Source organism: Plutella xylostella, chromosome 22, assembly GCF_932276165.1.
Source record: "Plutella xylostella chromosome 22, ilPluXylo3.1, whole genome shotgun sequence".
Classification (NCBI taxonomy): domain Eukaryota; kingdom Metazoa; phylum Arthropoda; class Insecta; order Lepidoptera; family Plutellidae; genus Plutella; species Plutella xylostella.
Window position 1 is genome coordinate 3,715,917 of NC_064002.1, and position 19,377 is coordinate 3,735,293.

Below are 19,377 nucleotides of genomic sequence, written 5' to 3' on the forward strand. Positions count from 1 at the left end.
GGTCTGAGCTTGATTCGAATGTTTATAGGGCTAAATGGGTACCTAGTACCTAGCCTATTTTGTATCTGTGTACCACCTGACGTGACGAGCAGAACTGACATCTGACATGACATCATGCCGCAGAAAAACGTCATCGACCGATTTGAATTGTTTACACAGCGCCAAGTTTTAAATCATTTTAAAATAGTTATTTAATTACTACCATTACTAGAGCGAGCTGAGAGATCATAATTTAAGCATAATGCGTTTTACTATTTTAATATTTCTTATGTTATGTTCGAAATACATTAAATGTGATCAAAATGGACCAGACCCTTGGGACTACAAAATAACTGAAACAGCTGTGGATAAAAACATTGACCACGTTCCTCCTGATTTAAGAATACCATCCAAGAGAAAGGAACTTCGTGTTGCAAGCACAGTTAATAATAGTGACTGGTTTTACAAAAGATTACTAGCTATACTTCTAAAGGGTGGAAAGTTCAAGGTTATCTTTTGTTTTATAATTTTAGCATTGAAAATTTATCTGAAACTATTAAATATTATGTTTTTGAGACTCTAGTTGATGGGAGCTAATAAAACAGCTTTATTATTATTATTTCAGAAAAACGATGGTGGTTATGTAGATGTGATAATTCAAATGCAGTTTCCTGAAGCACACTGGATCATACTGAATGAGTATCTGACCAATAACAATGCATTCTCTGAAGATATGTTCCGGAAGTCCATCGGTTATGTACAGGAAGCCATCATCAAACCTTCCGTTACTGAAACACTGGTACAGGCATGGACAGATTATGTGCACTTTTATTTAGTAGAGTATAAGGTGAGTTTATACTTGATTTTCTTTGGTTGTTGTAAAATTAGTTTTTCCCTAGTTAACTCTAGAAAGTAATCAAATGAATGCTGAATCAGACACTTATGTGACACAACTACAGCATTAATTAACTACGAAAAAAGGAGGAGGTACTCAATTCATCAGTATGTTCTTTTTAAGCATTCTTCTATGAGACTTCTAATTTCAACTTAGAAAATATTCTCATTCTCAGTCCAAAAGGGAAGCCAATGGGATCATAGTGTTGCATGGACCCTTTGCAACTCGTGCATTATGATTATTGTGAATTATTATTATTGTTTATTTCAGATGCACATAACATTATTTTTTGGAGCTCTGGGAATCCTGTGGATGTCTTGTATAGTGTGGACCCGTATTTCACATAAACATATTTTCATCTTAATCATGGTGGGCCTTTACCTGTATGAAGTATTTGTCTCGTATAAGGTAATTATTAGAATGCAAATGAAAAATATAATGTACCTACCTAATAATTTTTTTTTTTCAAAATCCCCCTATTCTAATGGTGTAGCCTGACAAGTTAGTGTATAATGGAATTTATATTTTTTTTGGACTGGCAGCTCTACTCTCATCTATGGGAAAGCATTTTAATATTATTTTTGTATGTAAATTTTTTACATTATATTTCAGGAAGCTGAGCAGCAAGAGTATGATAGATTCCTCTCATCAGTAAATACTTGCAAATGGTATTTCTGGTCGTCGAGCTGCCACGTCCCGGCGCCCGACCCGCTGGTGTTCATCAAACACATGCACCCCCTGAAGATAGCCATGAGGATCTTCACCCTGTTTGTGTCGGAGCCTATGCTGGCCATCAGTGCCACCATCACCACCATGCTACATGGCATTACAGGTACTTTTTGAATGAATTGTAGTGAGTATCAGAAGAGCCAATGATACAGCTGATAGATAAATTTGAGAAACAGTTTCTGACAAAAAAAGGGAAGAAGAAGGCCATTAAATATTTTGCCAATTTATATATTATATATCTAGAATGCCTAATTTATGTTATTTTATTCAATTTCAGATGGCCTGTGGTTTCCCTTGGACAAGATTGTCTACGGTCTACTTGTAGTAATTATGAATGGACTGCTTGTTATATTTTTATTATTGGTTCTATTTAATTTTATACTAAACATTCCGTTTAATCTAAGCTTTGCCGGCTTGTTAAATATAGGTTTCCCACAAAGGGTGAAAAATGTATACAATTTATTGCCTAAAAGTCCTCCTTCATCTGAACAGGGTGACAGAATCAGTGGGGCTAATTTAGATAAGCTGTTAAATGTTTGTGCACAAGCTATCAATAATAATCACACTGGTTCTACCATAAAACAGCAAGCCATTGCTTCTTATAGAGCTAAAGTTAATAAGATAGAAGGAGGTATGAAAAAATCTGCTAGTACAGGGCGTTTGTGTGATTTAGCTCAGGAGCATCAGTCGTTAGTACCGATATATAGGGATAATGTGAAAAAGACCAAGAACAGGAAAGAAATGGGAGCAGGCGATTCTTGAGTAACCGAATCGAGGATCGTGAGAAATGTACAAAGAGCCAATGTAGTTCAATCTTATTGTTTTAATCAAACTAATATCAGCTACTATACACATTAATAATAACTGTAGCATGTGACGTATTACGATGCATTCCATAAATATTTGTAATACTATCTCTGACTATCTCTAAACAACATACGTCACAAGTCGCATACCTTCTATTTAATAGATAGCCAAACTAGACTTTATTGACATGTCTACGTCATAGCGCATTCCAGAATCTTCATATAAATATGTTACTATTTTACTGAATAAAGAGAGTTCTATACAGTTAGACACGACGCGTTATTCATTTCACTACTCCAAGCGCCCAACATCTCATGGCGACCGCGACAGCCGGCCTGCCGAGTCGCGGCAGTGCCGGTTGCACTCGAACGTAAAAGTACGCGTTATGTGTCGGAATAAATAAATTAAAATAAAATCCTTTAAAAAAAAAAATTTTTGGAGTGCGTGCTGGAGACAGACGGAGCAGGGAGACTGGTCTGATGGCTGATGTGAATCAGCGTGATGCGTTGACAACGTATGCGAGCAGTGCAGTGATGTCATCGTCAAAGTGTAACGTGATGAGTGCAGTGCGTAAAGTAAAAAAGTGAAGTGAAAACTTGCCATGGGGCCATGGGTCATCCTTAATATGACGAAAGTTAAGTAAATAGTTCGTTAATGTAATGTAGGTTTTAGGTTTTTTTTTTATTCTACTTAATAGATCTATTAATTTTTTTTTTTTTTTAAGTAGTCTCACTTATGTTTTTTTTTAAAGAAATTTATTGGATCTTTAAGGTATTAATTTTAATAATTAGATATATTTTAGAAACGATTGTTGACGACAACGACGGCACAAAATATATTAACAAAAATATTTAATAGCATTTAATAATCACGAGGGGCTTAAAAACCGTAAAAACAGTTTACATTTACACTAATATAGACAAGAAAATATATGTATATTGATTATTTATCAATATTTAAAGAATTATAAATACAAGGATGAAGGCATAATAACTCAATAAAGAGTGGTGGACTCTCTTTCTGATCATGGTGTGATCGAGCATCCACTGTGTAGAAATTTTCCACGAAAGTAAAGAAATATTAAATATGAAAATGAAAATGAAAATATCTATCTATATAAATAATAGTGCAAAGGTACACAACGCGCAATGGACGCTATAAATATAAGCGTAGTATAGTATAGACGTACACGCATAATAAGCATGGTGTAAATGATACATGCAAATATACAAATAAAAAAAATACTTAAATAATGAGTAAAATACAACGTCGCAGAGACGATTACCGCGCCTAGAAATATCTAGTGATAACAAAAAAATGCAAATATGCTTATTTGCTATCGATTATGACAAAAGCTCAACTCAAGAAAAAATCTCATAGAGCCAAGGAAAAATACTACTATTGATTCAAGGGTATCTAAATTGTGATTTTAATAATATAGATACCTACTTAAAAATCGATCAATTTGCCGGAATTGACATTTATTTTCATGATTAATTATGAAAAAAAAAAAACATATTTATGAGACAAGATGCGATTATTTGCCTAAACTGCAGATTTTGTTACTCAATCTTAATTCCAGATCATGTCTGAAACGAGCTTCCTTCGTGAGGGAATTAGATATATTTTGTGACACTAAATAAAGGAATAGTGTGGGTACCTATATTACGCACTAAAGAAAATGATGATAAAATAAAATGAATTATAATAATATAAAAACACAATTACTGACTATAAGTTCAATGATGAAAGACATACGTGGCCGTAGTGTATCTACGTGTAGTCAACGTAAACATATAAAATACCTAATGTGAATGATAAATACTTACTGAAAAATATCTATGAGTGGTAATTATATACCAGATATATGAAGACTTAGTAATGACAACTTTTAATGTAATACTGTATTTTGATTAATAAGTCGTCAACAATGCGTTTCCAATATTTAATAATATGTTAAAAATTCAAATGGTACCCAGTATTGAGAAATTGCTGTTTGTATAATTTCATTGATCAGTTTAACTTTGAATTATTAAAATTTACTGGTATCATAATTATTGTTGCAATAGGAGAGTGTCATCAATAAATTCCAACGTATCATATTTCATCTTGATCTTGCCTGTTGTATCTAAGTTAAATGAAAACATAATCCATATTTGGATGTAGGAATCAAAGGTCAAGTACAACGCTCCATTATGTTATAAAATATAAACATGTAACCATTAGAAATAAGAATATTTAACCGAAATGTAATCTTAAGAACATTATGTTATGTAACCCTAAACCATGTAATCTATATAACTATAATTGAATATGTAATCTTTTACTATGTTATGAAATCTACTTATAATTTCAATTTCTTTATTTGGTATTGTGTAATTTTCAAAAATATTTGCAATATTTTTTCTCAAAATTAGGGGGGTGGTGTAGCATGTGACGTATTACGATGCATTCCATAAATATTTGTAATACTATCTCTGACTATCTCTAAACAACATACGTCACAAGTCGCATACCTTCTATTTAATAGATAGCCAAACTAGACTTTATTGACATGTCTACGTCATAGCGCATTCCAGAATCTTCATATAAATATGTTACTATTTTACTGAATAAAGAGAGTTCTATACAGTTAGACACGACGCGTTATTCATTTCACTACTCCAAGCGCCCAACATCTCATAACAAGCGATTTAAAATTTACTTACAACTTTGCATTTGGACTCTGCCGCTGTGAAGATTAAGTACATAGTGTGTAACATAACGAGTTCACTTATTAATTTATTATTTAGCAACCTGTCTTAAGTGGCAGTGGGCTGGTCACATCTGTCGAAGAACCGATGACCGATGGGGTAAACGTGTTCTCGAGTGGAGGCCGACGTGTCTACGTGTGTTTGAACTTTCAATAATTATTGACTGCCTCAACGTAGAGATACGGTTTTGGTATCATTGTTTAGCTTAACTTAAATACTTTTAAATTAATACATAAAAATACCATCAAAAGGGGGCGATTTTCAAAGTTATTCAAGTAAATGTCAATTGTTGCTGTTTTTTACAGTCAAAAAAACTAGATTAGGTGCTTTTGACTTATTTTATGTAACTTTTTAGCAGTTGTGGATATTTTTATTGGATAGATATGACATTTTGCGGTTAAACTCATTTTATTTAATGTCCGTAAAGCGTTTAAAACCCGAGATATGATTTTTTATGAAAACTAAGTATGTAGAACTTTAAAATGGCCGCCATTTCTAGAATATTGAGATTTGACCCCACATATGGGGGTTTTTTCTCGATGAAATTACTCGTAGAATCTACCCTTAAAGTTTGTCGGGTACGAAAAAAAACACATTGTATATTTTTTACCTACCTATATTCTAATAGGTATGTACATAATATACTTACAATACTTATCTACATTTACGTATGTACAGAAAAAGCCTCTGGTTTATGTTTTGTAAGATGGTTAAATTGGCCGGTAGCTTTGTTATTGTACCTACATATTTTAGCAGCATCTGCTAAAATTATTTTTTGTACTTGATTTTGTCAACACTTGTGATCATTCATTATACATATACAGCAGTTTTAAGAGTATGAGAAAAAAGTATGTGCTTTTCCATCGAAGTAGAAAAAAACTTCGATGTACAACTTACCTTTATATATGTATACCTATTACCTACCTATCATATTTTTTTATATAGTTTACTTTAGCAGATGGTGCTTAGAATGTGCGATAGATGAGTTTGTACACTGATAAAAATCAGTTGAATAAAAATTGAATTTGATACAGTATTACTGTGATATTTTTTAGGTAATTTTAAGTTTTTAATGTAAGACTTTAGTTGTTATTTTTTAATTTTGAATTGTACAAACAATAGTACCTACCTATCGGTTGTTATAAAATCATGCATTTTAAATAATTTGATTTGTTTCGAGTGTTTGTTTTAAACCATGGATTAATCAGTGTATCTCATTAATATTTTGATTTCCATTAATTAATCTAAAGGGAATTATCCTAAATCCTAACGCACATAATTTGTATTACTTACATGAAATAATATAGATTTAATATGGTTTTCTAATAAAACACGTCATAAGTATAATTTAGGTTTTATTTTCGTGATGCTTAGTGAGAAGTGTCAAAAGATCAATTAAAATAGTTATAAATAACAATGGAGATATTCAGTTCAAAGCAGCATTTATCAGTAAAATACATAAAATATTCCCTGTTTGAAGCAAATTCTACATTAATTGTAGTTAAAATCCTAACATTACCCTCGTATTGGTCAACAAACGCTTGTAATCTTCCTCGTATAATTAAAATAACATCAAAATATTAAATTAAATTAATTATTATGCTTACAAATAGAGATCGTTCATTCAGACATGGCTATAACATTATGAGATTTATGAAATGGCATGAGTCGATTGTACTGAAATAGTGCCTATGTGATGTTGTTTAAATGTGGACTTAGTCACCCCATTTAATTCAAGAAGGTAGGTGTATTTAAAGAACCTAAAATATATCATATAAATATGACATAAAGTTACCCAAGAAAATGATGCAAATATTCGAATCAAAATTTGCAGTTACAAAAAAACTATCAAAAAATTCAAACTTAAATATCTAACAATGACATACCTACTTCGATGTAAGATAAACTATTTCCTACTATTTGAACTCATTCATTTGAAATACCTACGTTATGTATGAATTGGTAAGAGGTAATCTTTGAAATCAGATTAACATCTAGAATTATTATAAATTGGGTGAACCATTTCATTAAGCTCTTAATTACATACGAGATTATGGGAATTATTGCAATATTAAATTAATTATAATGAAAGTAAGTCGTGCACATGCGGTGGTAGGTGGTATTGACATTTATGACGTAGTTCTAAGCAGAAATACCTAAAAAGCTTTTTGAACCTCCATTCCATCTTTATGAACCTACCTACATACAACCATTTAACTAAAAATAATATTGTACCTACTTATTAGCTTACAGTCAATGCATTTTCGGGATAGGGTGAGCTATAAGTATCCATAGTCGGAAAATAAATATTCATGCGTTTTCTGAATCTGATTTAGTAAAACACATTTTGGGAACCTGATATAAAAGAGTAGAGTGTTATTTTATTCGGTTTATTTTGAATACGTACTTATTCCGGTTCTCTACTCTTATAATATCGATCTGTGAAATTGTAGATGCTTCAAACAGTCTCTAAAATCCATACCGTATAAATGAAATTATTATGATAAAGATACTTCAAATCTAATGTCTATGTCTACTGATCGAATCGAAAACCCCCGAACTCAGTCCCATGACCGTTCTAGAAAAATCGCTAGGGATGGAGCATTCGAGCTGGATTTATTCGATTTTTGACGATTCGAGCCAGACTGATGCATCGATTTCATGAATGTATTACGTATACCTATAGTGTTCGTGGATGTGTTATTCGATCAATAGGCATTAGATTTAAAGTAGGAAACCCGTTATATAGTTACATAAAGGTGACAATGATAATGCAATAGAAGATAGCCGATAACATACATCAAATTAAATAAGTATACTATAGTTAATTCCACAAAGTTCAACATTAAACAACATTGGTCCAGATATAACAATTCAATGTTAACAATTTTATTAATAATATTCGGTGCTGATAACAGGAAAAAAGTTAAACAATTTCATATTATTAAAATAAAATTACATAAATATGGTTAAATTGTTATTACACTTCTCTTTCATGCATTCTCTACCTCATTTCATTATTATACACGAAGCAAGCTAATCTACATGGCGCATCATAACTCATAACTTATTATGTTATGTAGGGATATCCGTTCGAAACTACATAAGATTTCATACCGGTTAGCGGTTTACTTGAAAATAGTGATTCATCTACAATAAAACTTTAGTTTTTTACTAAATTGGATATGTATGAATGTGATCAATATCAAATAAAGTGCATTTACGTACTAACGAAAGCTACTTTACAAGGTTATAATTAATGAACCATAATTATTATTCAGATTACAAATCGCTACAGACGAGATTAAATTTATATTTAATATGTTATTGATAATGCCATAGTGAGATAGGTATTACTTACTTAGTATTAATATACAAATTGTTAGGTCATTGATTTTTTTTCAGCCGAGACTAAATTTTCTACTTTTCTACCTACCGTGGACGCACTACGTTTTTATTTATTATTATTTTGCCATTTCATGATGTCTACGATTTGGCACTGATCATATTTCTCACTATGACATTATCATAGTAATAACAAATAAGACTTTAAAAAACAAGTTGTGTCATCGTGGGTCTTCTACTATAAGAAACCGTTAGTTCAGTCAGAAAAGTCATCGCAACTTTATTCAAAAAGGCATTTTAAACAATATAATAATACAAACTATTTAATAGTAACGGCGTAAAACTGTTTAACCATCAGTCCTATAGACTTCTTTTCGTTGTATTTTCACGTCTAACAATAAGGATCACGTTTCAAGATTTAACTTGTATGTCTTTAACGCCAACGCAGTCGTTAATAACTAGTGTAAATAACTTATAATCTCAGTAATTATACAAACTTTTAAGCCTCCCAAATCTGCTAACATTGCAAACGCTCCACAAACTCAACCAAAATTCATTTTTATGAATCAGCGCTTTCCATGACACTATCCACCATATTTATCGATTTATTCATTATATTTATAATGATCAATAAGCTGATTTGTAGTTATGGCTTAAAATATTGACTAGAGCCTTTACAAATAGAGCCAGTTTAACACAGCACATAGAAACTTAAAAAAATAGGAAAATATTATGCTTGCACTGATGTGAAAACAATGCATTGAGCCTCAAAAATCAGGTAAGTAATTATGACTAGAATCGAATTAGGGTTTACCTAAAGGTAAGTGGGACCCAAAATTGTCTTAAAAAGGTAGGTACATAATAGCAAATGTAACCACAGAAGATAATATAGACAGAAGTTCATGCTATTATCATCTGTGGTTACAAAACATGTACAGCAATGTATTATTAGGTAAGTACAATTAATATAATTGGAATGTATAAACCTAGTTTCTGAAAGGCTTTTTAATGCAACTTTCTGTGCTGGTTATTTTTGTAGGTGATAGCTACAGTGCATCACATTTAATCACCAACTCTTTGAATCATAAAAGGATAAAATAAAGGTACCCCATTTTTTACATACATTGCACATATAACACAACCTTAACATTGTACTCTTTAAAAAAATATTAGACTGTACCTCAGAATAAATAATCGTTAGTGTGCTTTGTCAGTTCAGTACAGAACCAATGCAATACCAAGCATTTCAGAAACTGGGGAAAGCCCTTATAAATATATAGGATAGTACATAATTATAGGCGGTTACATGACTCGGCACTTCTCGCGGCCTCCGGTTGAGGCTTCGCCACCTTCTTTCACTACTTTATCTTTCTTCTTCTTCCCCTTTCCGTCCACTTGCAGAGACACATTGCGGTTCTTCTCCATATTTAACAGCTCCTGAGTAATAAACACAAATCATGAAAAACAAAGCTTTGCACATTTATTTACGCCATTTATTGGCTGGTATAGATAGATTGGATTATACAAAAAAACCACTAAGCCCTGGTTTTTCACTTTACTCATTTATTTCGATTTACTCATCTACTTAATTCATAATCAATGATAATTCGGCCAATCACAACACTCAAGTAAACAAGTTAAGCTTAGCTCCTTGGTTGTGAAATTGGCAGTAACAGAACTTATTTCAGCACATTTATTTAGGTACCAAAGTGGTGTCACTACTCTTACTGTAATTAAACTAGTCAATCAAACCAACCTGAAAAAGCTGTGTGACATTATGATTGGTCTTTGCTGAGGTTTCCATAAAGGAGATGCCCCAAGTCTGTGCTTGAGCCTGTCCCTCGGCTGCAGAGACCTCGCGTATCTCCGGTGTCTCATCACACTTGTTCCCTGCCAACATTACAGGAATGCTCGGCAGTTCTGCCCCTTTTATCTCCTTTATTGTCTGCCATATTGGCTTTAGCTCCTCCAACGATTGTCGACTGCTCACTGAGTAGACTAGTATGAAGGCATGTCCCTGAAATTAAATGTTTTGTATGATTTAAACATTTTATAAATAAATGTGACAAAACTTTACATGGCTCACAGCACACATTATAGAACTGTTTATAACAGAACAATTTATAATAATATAAATGTCACAATACAACATAGTAGTGGGGAAAAGTTGTATTTTCATAATATCTATGATTTACAATACCTTGCTTATTGAGAGTCTTTGCATGGCGGGAAACTGATGGGAGCCTGTGGTATCAGTTATCTGTAGTGTGCATATTGTCTTATTACTACTGATTACCTAGAAAAAACACACAACATGAAAATCTTTTGGTGCATTACCAGTATGACTGTCCAATCAAATTTAGATTAATATGATGTTACATACATACAAAGGAATGAAAGATAATGGTTCATATTAGTAACGGAGCCTTAGGGGTTTTTATTCGTAAATAAACAAATGTACTTAATGTATGAAACTTACTTGTCTGTATGTGTCTTCGATTGTTGGTATGTATGACTCTCTAAATGTGCCTTTGACAAAACGTAATACTAACGAGCTCTTCCCTACACCTCCGGCCCCAAACACCACAACACGATAATCATTACTTTGCTCCGGCATTCCTTCAGTTTATTGCTTCTTGTTATTTGAATTGGATTCAAATACTACATCTAAGATGCCAATTTTTGTTTCAGTCATTCATTATATGCATCAAATCTAAGTGGATTTAGATATCGCTTTTAACATTTAAGTAAAATGAAAACAATACATTTTTATTTCACACTCACAACGCCCAAAATATTTGCAAAAAGCTCGGCAAAAGCAACGAAACGAAATCGAAACAGCGAATGAATGAATGAAATGAAATAAATCATACTCATTCGTAAAGATGCGCGATTATCACTAACCATAATCGAATAATTCGATTATAGACTTCATTCAAATGATCCGAATAACCTCATCATTCATTCGATTATGAAAGAGTGAGAAGTAAATACAATAATGTAGAGCGTCGTCTCATTCCTCCCTATTCAAATGACTACTTTATATTCGATTATCAGTCTTTTCATCTTAAATAATATTCTATGCCTTAAGCACAAAGTTCATTTTTGAGTGTCAAATTGAATCATTCAAACATCAGTTCATTCGATTATGAGTATTTTCATCTTAAATAATACTCTATGCCTTAAGCACAAAGTTCATTTTTGAGTGTCAAATTGAATCATTCAAACATCAGTTCATTCGATTATCAGTCTTGTCACCTAAAATAAAACTCTATGCCTTATAAACAAAACTCATTTTTGGATGACAACTTGAATCATTCAAAGAAAGAAAGAGCGAGATGTCAATATTGAATGTATTGCGTCGTCACTTTTCCTCTTATTCAAATAGTGTCATTCAAAGGAAAGTATTCATCATTCATAATTCATTTCATCATTCGATTATGAAAATTAGTGGTTAGTGGTTTGCAAATTCGATTATTGACATTAGTGGTATCAAACCATTCGATTGTTGCTGTCATTCATAATCGCCCATCATTACTCATTCGATCATTCTATGGACCACAGAGTACTTTGTACAGTGTTGTAGAAGAGGAAAGAGACACGGCTAGTAAAGTGGCAAGTGGCAATGGCAAGCTTGCAAAAGGCGCTGAAAAAATTCAACAACGCTCATAATTTCTCTGATGACAGAAATATGGGGATGGCCTCCGTATCATCCTAATCCTAAAAAAATCTCAGATTTTTTCTATGACTTAGTAATTTTATAACATTTCCATAAGTCGTGGCTCAGAATAATAACGGTCTGGCCACATCGCATCTACAGCGAGCGGGTTAAATAATACTCGTGCGTGCCACTGCCGCCGCACCGCCCGCTGGTGTCGTGAACGCAGCAGCACCTAAAGTTGTTGTTATTTTGTAGGTATATTTATGTTTACATATATAATTGGTTGTTGTATGCGGCGGCAATGAGTATACAACCACTTGTGCTGCGCCAATAACGCCCTCGCCAGGCCAGGCAGCTGCGGATAGCACGGAGGCCGTTATTATTCTAAGGCTGCGGGTTTTGTATCAACGCCCAACCTTAGAATAATAACGGCCTCGTGCTATGCAGCGCGCAACGGTATGGATGGTCCTATAAGAACACTACGACACTACGTTTTCGTAATAGCTCGAACCTCGAAGATAGTCTGCCTGTCAAAAAGTTCAAAAGTTGGATGGATTTTTTATTTTTATTTTCTACAAAATACCTACCAAACTACCAACCCACTACAAAATACTACAGATAGTTTGTTTCTTTTTGATACCGACATAGCTGAGAAATCAGCAGCCTCGGAAACAGATGCGACTGCGAGCGGCCAAGATCTGTTATGACAGTGCATTATCTTTCCACTGATAAAAACTGCTAAATACCTACCTACCTACATGTTAAATACAAAAGTTTATCTTCATTCATACGCATGCTCATTACTCAACTTGAGCCTCGCGGAGCGCATTAAAATGTTAAATGCTGTGGTAAAATTTGTGACAAAACCATTAGGTTTCGCCCAACTTCGTTATGCGTCTCAAGGTCTACCACAGTTATCTTCAGTAAGTAACTACCTATTACAGTATCACTTCGTATTTCATATAATATATAATTAACTAAACGCTTTATTGAAAAACTAGGAATACTTCGAATTTGCTAATAACTAAACAAGACTTGGTTCTTGGATTATGATGTACCTATGCTGAGTCCATTTACCTAATCAGTGGGTCAAATTATTGTATAAAACAAACTTTTATTTGTAACTCTTGATAATAACATAATTTCATAACTATAGTTGAAGGGGCATTACATAAAGGAAATCATCTTATTTGGTTTTAGGAAAAATACAATATATCCCGAAAATCATTTGGATCTGTGGAATCCTCTGATGTGAACTTCTTTAAATCTATTCTCGGGGATGACAGAGTGTTGACTGATGAAGGAGATGTGCAGCCGTACAATGTGGACTGGCTTCAGCATTGCAGAGGTACTTATACTTGTTGTGGTTGTTTAAAATAGTTTCTATGATAATTATTATGTATTTAAAATCAATAGGTCTTGAACACTGCACATTATATAAAATATGCCCCCTCTTTTTGCCCCTTTATGGGTCGGATTTCAGAAAATCCTTACTTAGTGGGTGCCTATGTCATACATTATTACCCCTCTGCAAGTTTCAGGAGGACACATTCAATAGTTTCGGTTATGCATTGATTTCCAGACAGTTATTCAGACGAAAGGATTTTATAGATTTAGATTATCAAATATAAACTAGAATTATGGCCTAAAATAACATCATCATCAGCCAATAATTGTCCACTATATTTATTAATCATCATCATCAGGTCCCGGGATCCCTGATCAGGGACATAGGGCTCGAATATTTATTAATACTCTGACAAAAATTTCAGGACAGTCAAAAGTGGTGCTTAAACCAAAGACAACACAGGAGGTTTCCAAGATCTTGTCTTACTGCAATCAGAAGAAGCTGGCAGTATGTCCGCAGGGAGGGAACACGGGGCTGGTCGGAGGCTCCGTGCCCGTGTTTGATGAGATTGTTCTGCATCTGGGACTCATGAACAAGGTCCTGAGCCTGGATGAGATATCAGGTTAGACAATGTTTGTGTCACATTTATATAGAGCAAGTAATTTTTTCTGTATTTTCCAAAGCCTCTGTTTAAAAAGATGTCCAGCATCACCTTTCGCCTTAAAAAATTGTTTTTAAATATCCTGTATATTAGTTAGAAGAAGAAGAAATCTTCTTCAGGCTCTGTTTTTCACATTCATTTAAATCTTTGAAAGCATCTGGAATTCTATGTACCTACTCTATATTTTATAGCCTTTAACAGCCACTGCCCAGAAATAGCCAAATATTTAAACCACAACATTTTCATAACCAGGTGTTCTTCTCTGCGAGTCTGGCTGTATCCTAGAGAACCTGGACAGCCACGCTCGGGAGCACAACTTCATCATGCCGCTGGACCTGGGGGCCAAGGGCAGCTGCCACATCGGGGGCAACGTGAGCACCAACGCGGGCGGGCTGCGACTGCTGCGGTACGGCAACCTGCATGGCTCGCTGCTGGGGATTGAAGCTGTGAGTGAAGGAGGACTATATTCTATTATATTCTGAGAGGGGGTGAAGTTCAAGTTCATGGCTTTTTCGAGTGGAACATTACCTTAGTTCATGAGAACTATTTATGCTGAGTAGCAGAAAGGAACTATAATTGCTGCCTTGCTTTGACAGTATATGGTCAGAAAGAGGCAAACATAGATCTAATGCCGCATAGATTTATTGCCGAATTTACCTTAATGGTCCTCTCTGGAACTTGGCATTTAATATATGATATCATAATCAACCTCTTTCTTCCTCTTTGTTTTAAACTCGTATGTAAGTATGTAGATTACATAATGAAACTTGTTTTTTTTTATACTAGTGAGTAAATATCGCTAAAGTAGTTTGTGGGTGAATTGACTATTAATGGACGTTACATTACATTTTATTTTAATTTTATAACATAATAATGCTTCCTTTTGTTATTAGAATGGTAACATATTTACTTAAGTATATGAAATTATGTACTTAGTACAGGCATGTAGATTAGATAATAAAGATTGATTATCTAATCTACATGCATCATAATCATTGTTTTTGATATATACTTTTTCGTAATTGTGACTTCTACTGCATTGTAGATTTATTTATGTAATATATTTACCCATTGGCGTATAAGATGAAATGTAGAATGGGTCATTTTTGTACTTAGGTAAAAGCAGATGGAACAATAATAGACTGCCTAGGAACACTAAAGAAGGACAACACTGGGTACCATCTGAAGCACCTATTCGTGGGGTCTGAAGGCACCCTGGGTGTGGTGACCAAGGTCGCCATACACTGCCCGATAATGCCTAAAGCTGTCACTCTTGGATATTTCGGTAAGTCATTGACTAATTAATTATAAGTACTATACTGTCTTCCAAGAATCTCAGAAAGTCTACTGTCCTTCTATTACAGAAGAAGGATAAACTATCTTGCAAATGAAGGAAAACCAACTTTAGTAAAACATTAGATAACACATAAATATAGGTAGGTACGCCTTTACTGAATGTCCTGCTGTGTTCCATTACCAATAAAGATGTAAGTAGGTATTAAATGATTTTGTGACTGTAAAGTATAAATATTTTTAATTTTCAGGTGTAGAAAGCTTCGAGAATGTGCTGCGTCTGCTGAAGGCGGCCAAGCTGTCCCTAGGTGAGATATTATCCGCGTTCGAAATGGCCGATTTTGACGCCATTACCACCACCACAAAGAATTTTAAAATATCGTGAGTCTTTTGAATCATACTTACGTGAAATATAAGTTTTATACGCACGCACGTGCTAAGAAGCTGATAGGTAGTTTATTTGTTTAGCTTTTACAATAACAATAGCAGGCACATAATTTACTGATAAGAGTGCTGTGAAGTTATTTAAATATGATTATGTAGTTGTAAGTTTACGTAATTTAGATAAGTAACATTTATGATATCTTCTAAATATACAAGTACTAAAATTTGTATTTATCATCACCTGCACTTTGATTATATAATCAAAGCACCTGCATAACCCATACATTCATACATAGCTCTCTCCCTAAGTCCTCCCCACAACACTCCCTATTTAACTTCCTCTTTTAGAAGGACGACTTTGATTAGCCAACAGGCATTGCTGCGCTTAACACAACTCTATCTTGTTTCGATTGTATGACAGCATCTTAAACTTCGTAACAGTAGCCTCCCCTGTGGACATTACAGTCATTATCTGTGTTTATTCGTGGTCTCGGCTTTTCACTCGAGATATGTTCTAACCTGTTCTAATCCAACATACCCACCCTATATCGACTTAGTTTAATACCTATAATGTCGACATTTCCTTCATTGTTTCAGGAACCCAATATCGGACTACCCGTTCTACGTGTTGATCGAGACGCACGGCAGCCACGAGGGGCACGACAGCGAGAAGCTCAACCAGTTCCTCGAGGAACAGATGGCGAGTGGACTCATTCTCGACGGGACCATCGCTACGGAGCCCGCCAAGATACAGGTAAGTTAGTGGGTTTAGTTAGGCAAGATAATGCTCAGCTATGGAGGGTAAATAAATTCATGTAAAATCTATTACAAACGTTGCATTTGAATTATAATTTATCATCCAACGCACATGCTTTACTGTACATCATCATCATCATCAGTCAATATTCATCCACTGTTGGACAGAGGCCTCTCCCAAGGAGCGCCACAACACTCGGTCCTCGGCCTTCCTCATCCAGCCACTACCAGCTACCCGCCTAAGGTCGTCGTTCCAGCGGGTTCCCGTACATACGTAAAGGATTAATAAGGAGCTTGAAACGCTCGTATAAAAAATGTGGGAGTAAGACGGTCATAAACGATACGAAGTCGCATCGCATTACTGTTTTCATGTCAGCCTCACACGGAGAGCAGCACCACGTTTAAAACATGTAGCTGTAACGTTGTAATATAAGACTTACTTATGAGTTATTGCAATACCCTATTTGTTTGCCCACAACAAGTAACAAGCATAACAGCATCTATTCCGCAGTCGATCTGGGGCCTCCGCGAGAGCATCCCGAGCGCGGGTCTGCGCGACGGCTACGTGTTCAAGTACGACGTGTCTCTGCCGCTCCCGCACTTCTACCGGCTTGTGCCTCAGTTGAGAACCAAGCTCGGGGACAGGGCCAGCGTTGTGTATGGGTATGGACATGTCGGTGAGTACTGATACCCCATTTACACTCTCGCCTCGGCCCTCGCCTCCTCGCTCGCCTCGTCACTCGTGCGGAGGCGCGAATGTAAACACCCACTCGCGTGTGACGCGAGTGGGTGTTTACACTCTCGTGCAGAGTTCAGTTGTCTTTGAGCTAGCAACGATGGAGGACGTCGAAGTTTTAGCCGCAACAATAAAGAATTTATGTATGATCACCGATTACTTCGCCGTTTATGGACCGATTTTGAAAATTCTTTTTTTTATGTATTGGGTTGAGATCCCATGTGGTCCCATTTTTTTCAAATTTTGATTCTACCTCCAAGGGTGGGTAAAGGGTTAAAAACAGGCTATGAATTTCCATTTTGGGTACCTATTAACCGATTGTAGTTAATGAAATTTAGAAAGTACATAGGTACTTACCTATATTTTTAACATTAAAAAAATATGATGGTGACCTTGAGCTGATCTGATGATGGAAACGGAAGGTAGTCAAGGGAACTCCTCAACGGTAGGTATATAGCAACTACTTCGTGTTTACTACTGACTAGTAGGACTTATAGGTATCATTTGCTTCTTAATTTTGATTGTCAATTATTGCAAATAAACTAAGTATAAATAAGTAATAAAATAAAATAATGATAAAAAAACGACTTCAAAAAACCACTAAAACGTAAGAAATAATTTAAGGTTTAGACATGGTTTAGACCTATTCTATGTGACAGTACTAATATATCTAAGCAGGTAAGTACTGCTTTTATTTCTTACGTTTTAGTGTTTTTTTATTTTTATTATTTTATTGAAATATTTACTTATATGAAATTAAATGTTTCGTCTTGCGACCAATCCATTATACAACTGAGGAAAAAACACTACGTTATAATTATACGACGACGAACACAACCTGCGCGGCACGATGTAGAAGCCAGAATGAAGCGGACGCGAGAGTGTAAACACCCGCTCGCGTGCGACGCGAGCTCCTTTGACTCGTGCCCCAAAAACCGCTCCGGACGCGAGCGCCGCGAGTGGCGAGGCGAGCGAGGAGGCGAGCCACGAGCGTCTGTTCATACTCGCGCCTCGCCCCTCGCCTTGTCGCTCGCCTCGCCACTCGTGCGAGAGTGTAAATGGGGTATGAGAGTATGGGTGAGGCCAGACGAGCGTAATTTTGTGAGTCGTGTATTCCGATATAAATATGTGCCCGGGGACGAGAGGGGCGAAGAAATTAAGACCTACGACCGACACACTCACATAATTACGCTCGTTTGGCTTCACCCTGAGGGATCTTCTTCAGATTTGACCAGGTCACTGCCACTGAAGTTTACTAACTCTGACTTGAGTTGGTAACAGAGCGAGATAGCTGTCTACAGTTAAACTATAAAGTCCTGAAAACGGAAGAGGATTCTAAATAATTGTTACAGACCGTATTTTATCAATGTATTGTATTTATTTAAGGAAAAATCCGTTAAAAACCATTCCCAATCGGTATTTTATTTTTAGAATGTATGTTAATGTTATGAACCAAAGTCAATAACCGATAATCATAAAAAGTCTTAGCAAAATCGCACTCTTTATTGTCATGACTTTATAGTTCGACTGTATGCTATAATGTACAAGAGTAGATACAATGATAATGATTTAATGTTCCTCATAACTAAACAATGCTTTTATTTTCTACCAGGTGACGGCAACATACACATCAACCTGACCGTGCCAGACTATACCAAAGAGATCCACAGCGAGTTAGAGCCATACATTTTTGAGGAAGTGTCCAAACTGAAGGGTTCAATCAGCGCGGAGCATGGAATAGGCTTCAGCAAGCGGAACTACGTCCAGTACAGTAAGGACCAAAGTGCTCTGCACCTAATGAGGGAGTTGAAACAACTCATGGACCCCAACGGTATACTTAACCCTTACAAAGTGCTTCCAGATGTTAAGTAATTTAAGTGTTAATTGCTATGATTTTCATAAGATATATATTTTTTTACTCGTATTTACAATGTATATTATTTGTTTATAATGGTAATAAATTAAGTGCAATATGTTTATGCATTTGTTTTATTTGCTATTTAAATTTAGCAGGGTACAGAAACTCAAAG

General features: G+C 35.0%; 3 protein-coding genes across 4 annotated transcripts; 2 read left to right on the forward strand and 1 right to left on the reverse strand.

Annotated features, from left to right (window-relative positions):
• Positions 1–182: 182 nt before the first annotated feature.
• On the forward strand, positions 183–5,197 carry LOC105388499. Of its 2 annotated transcripts, XR_007267605.1 has the most exons (6): positions 183–487; positions 605–826; positions 1,145–1,282; positions 1,487–1,706; positions 1,881–2,463; positions 5,092–5,197. XR_007267605.1 is itself a non-coding variant. In XM_011559460.3 (5 exons), the coding sequence occupies exons 1-5, from the start codon at positions 242–244 to the stop codon at positions 2,363–2,365; spliced, it is 1,311 nt and encodes a 436-aa protein (XP_011557762.3). In that variant the 5' UTR covers positions 183–241; the 3' UTR covers positions 2,366–2,467. The 2 variants fall into 2 exon arrangements, 1 of the variants encoding a protein (XP_011557762.3); XM_011559460.3 differs by lacking the exon at positions 5,092–5,197 and having other exon boundaries at positions 1,881–2,467.
• A 1,065-nt stretch (positions 5,198–6,262) lies between these two features.
• On the reverse strand, positions 6,263–11,217 carry LOC105388593 (GTP-binding protein Di-Ras2). The gene is made up of 4 exons (XM_011559564.3): positions 10,988–11,217; positions 10,709–10,804; positions 10,265–10,525; positions 6,263–9,945 (listed from the first exon to the last, which is right to left on the reverse strand). Exons 1-4 carry the CDS (start codon positions 11,123–11,125, stop codon positions 9,811–9,813), a joined length of 630 nt encoding a protein of 209 aa, XP_011557866.2. The 5' UTR covers positions 11,126–11,217; the 3' UTR covers positions 6,263–9,810.
• Positions 11,218–12,772: 1,555 nt separating this feature from the next.
• On the forward strand, positions 12,773–19,326 carry LOC105388680 (D-2-hydroxyglutarate dehydrogenase, mitochondrial). The gene is made up of 9 exons (XM_011559668.3): positions 12,773–13,092; positions 13,370–13,517; positions 13,942–14,139; positions 14,431–14,624; positions 15,295–15,463; positions 15,723–15,852; positions 16,453–16,609; positions 17,123–17,288; positions 18,960–19,326. Exons 1-9 carry the CDS (start codon positions 12,928–12,930, stop codon positions 19,217–19,219), a joined length of 1,587 nt encoding a protein of 528 aa, XP_011557970.3. The 5' UTR covers positions 12,773–12,927; the 3' UTR covers positions 19,220–19,326.
• The last annotated feature ends 51 nt before the right edge of the window (positions 19,327–19,377 follow it).

Bases quoted from the DNA above. Each gene is read 5' to 3' on its own strand.
- LOC105388593 (XM_011559564.3), bottom strand. From the start codon at position 11,125: ATGCCGGAGCAAAGTAATGATTATCGTGTTGTGGTGTTTGGGGCCGGA. The intron at 10,805-10,987 runs GTAAGTTTCATA...TGTTTTTTCTAG, and splicing joins TCGAAGACACATACAGACAA to GTAATCAGTAGTAATAAGAC. The intron at 10,526-10,708 runs GTATTGTAAATC...ATTTAATTTCAG, and splicing joins AAAGACTCTCAATAAGCAAG to GGACATGCCTTCATACTAGT.
- LOC105388499 (XM_011559460.3), top strand. From the start codon at position 242: ATGCGTTTTACTATTTTAATATTTCTTATGTTATGTTCGAAATACATT. The intron at 1,283-1,486 runs GTAATTATTAGA...ATTATATTTCAG, and splicing joins AAGTATTTGTCTCGTATAAG to GAAGCTGAGCAGCAAGAGTA. The intron at 1,707-1,880 runs GTACTTTTTGAA...ATTCAATTTCAG, and splicing joins CATGCTACATGGCATTACAG to ATGGCCTGTGGTTTCCCTTG.
- LOC105388680 (XM_011559668.3), top strand. From the start codon at position 12,928: ATGTTAAATACAAAAGTTTATCTTCATTCATACGCATGCTCATTACTC. The intron at 14,140-14,430 runs GTTAGACAATGT...TTTCATAACCAG, and splicing joins GAGCCTGGATGAGATATCAG to GTGTTCTTCTCTGCGAGTCT. The intron at 14,625-15,294 runs GTGAGTGAAGGA...TTTTGTACTTAG, and splicing joins CGCTGCTGGGGATTGAAGCT to GTAAAAGCAGATGGAACAAT.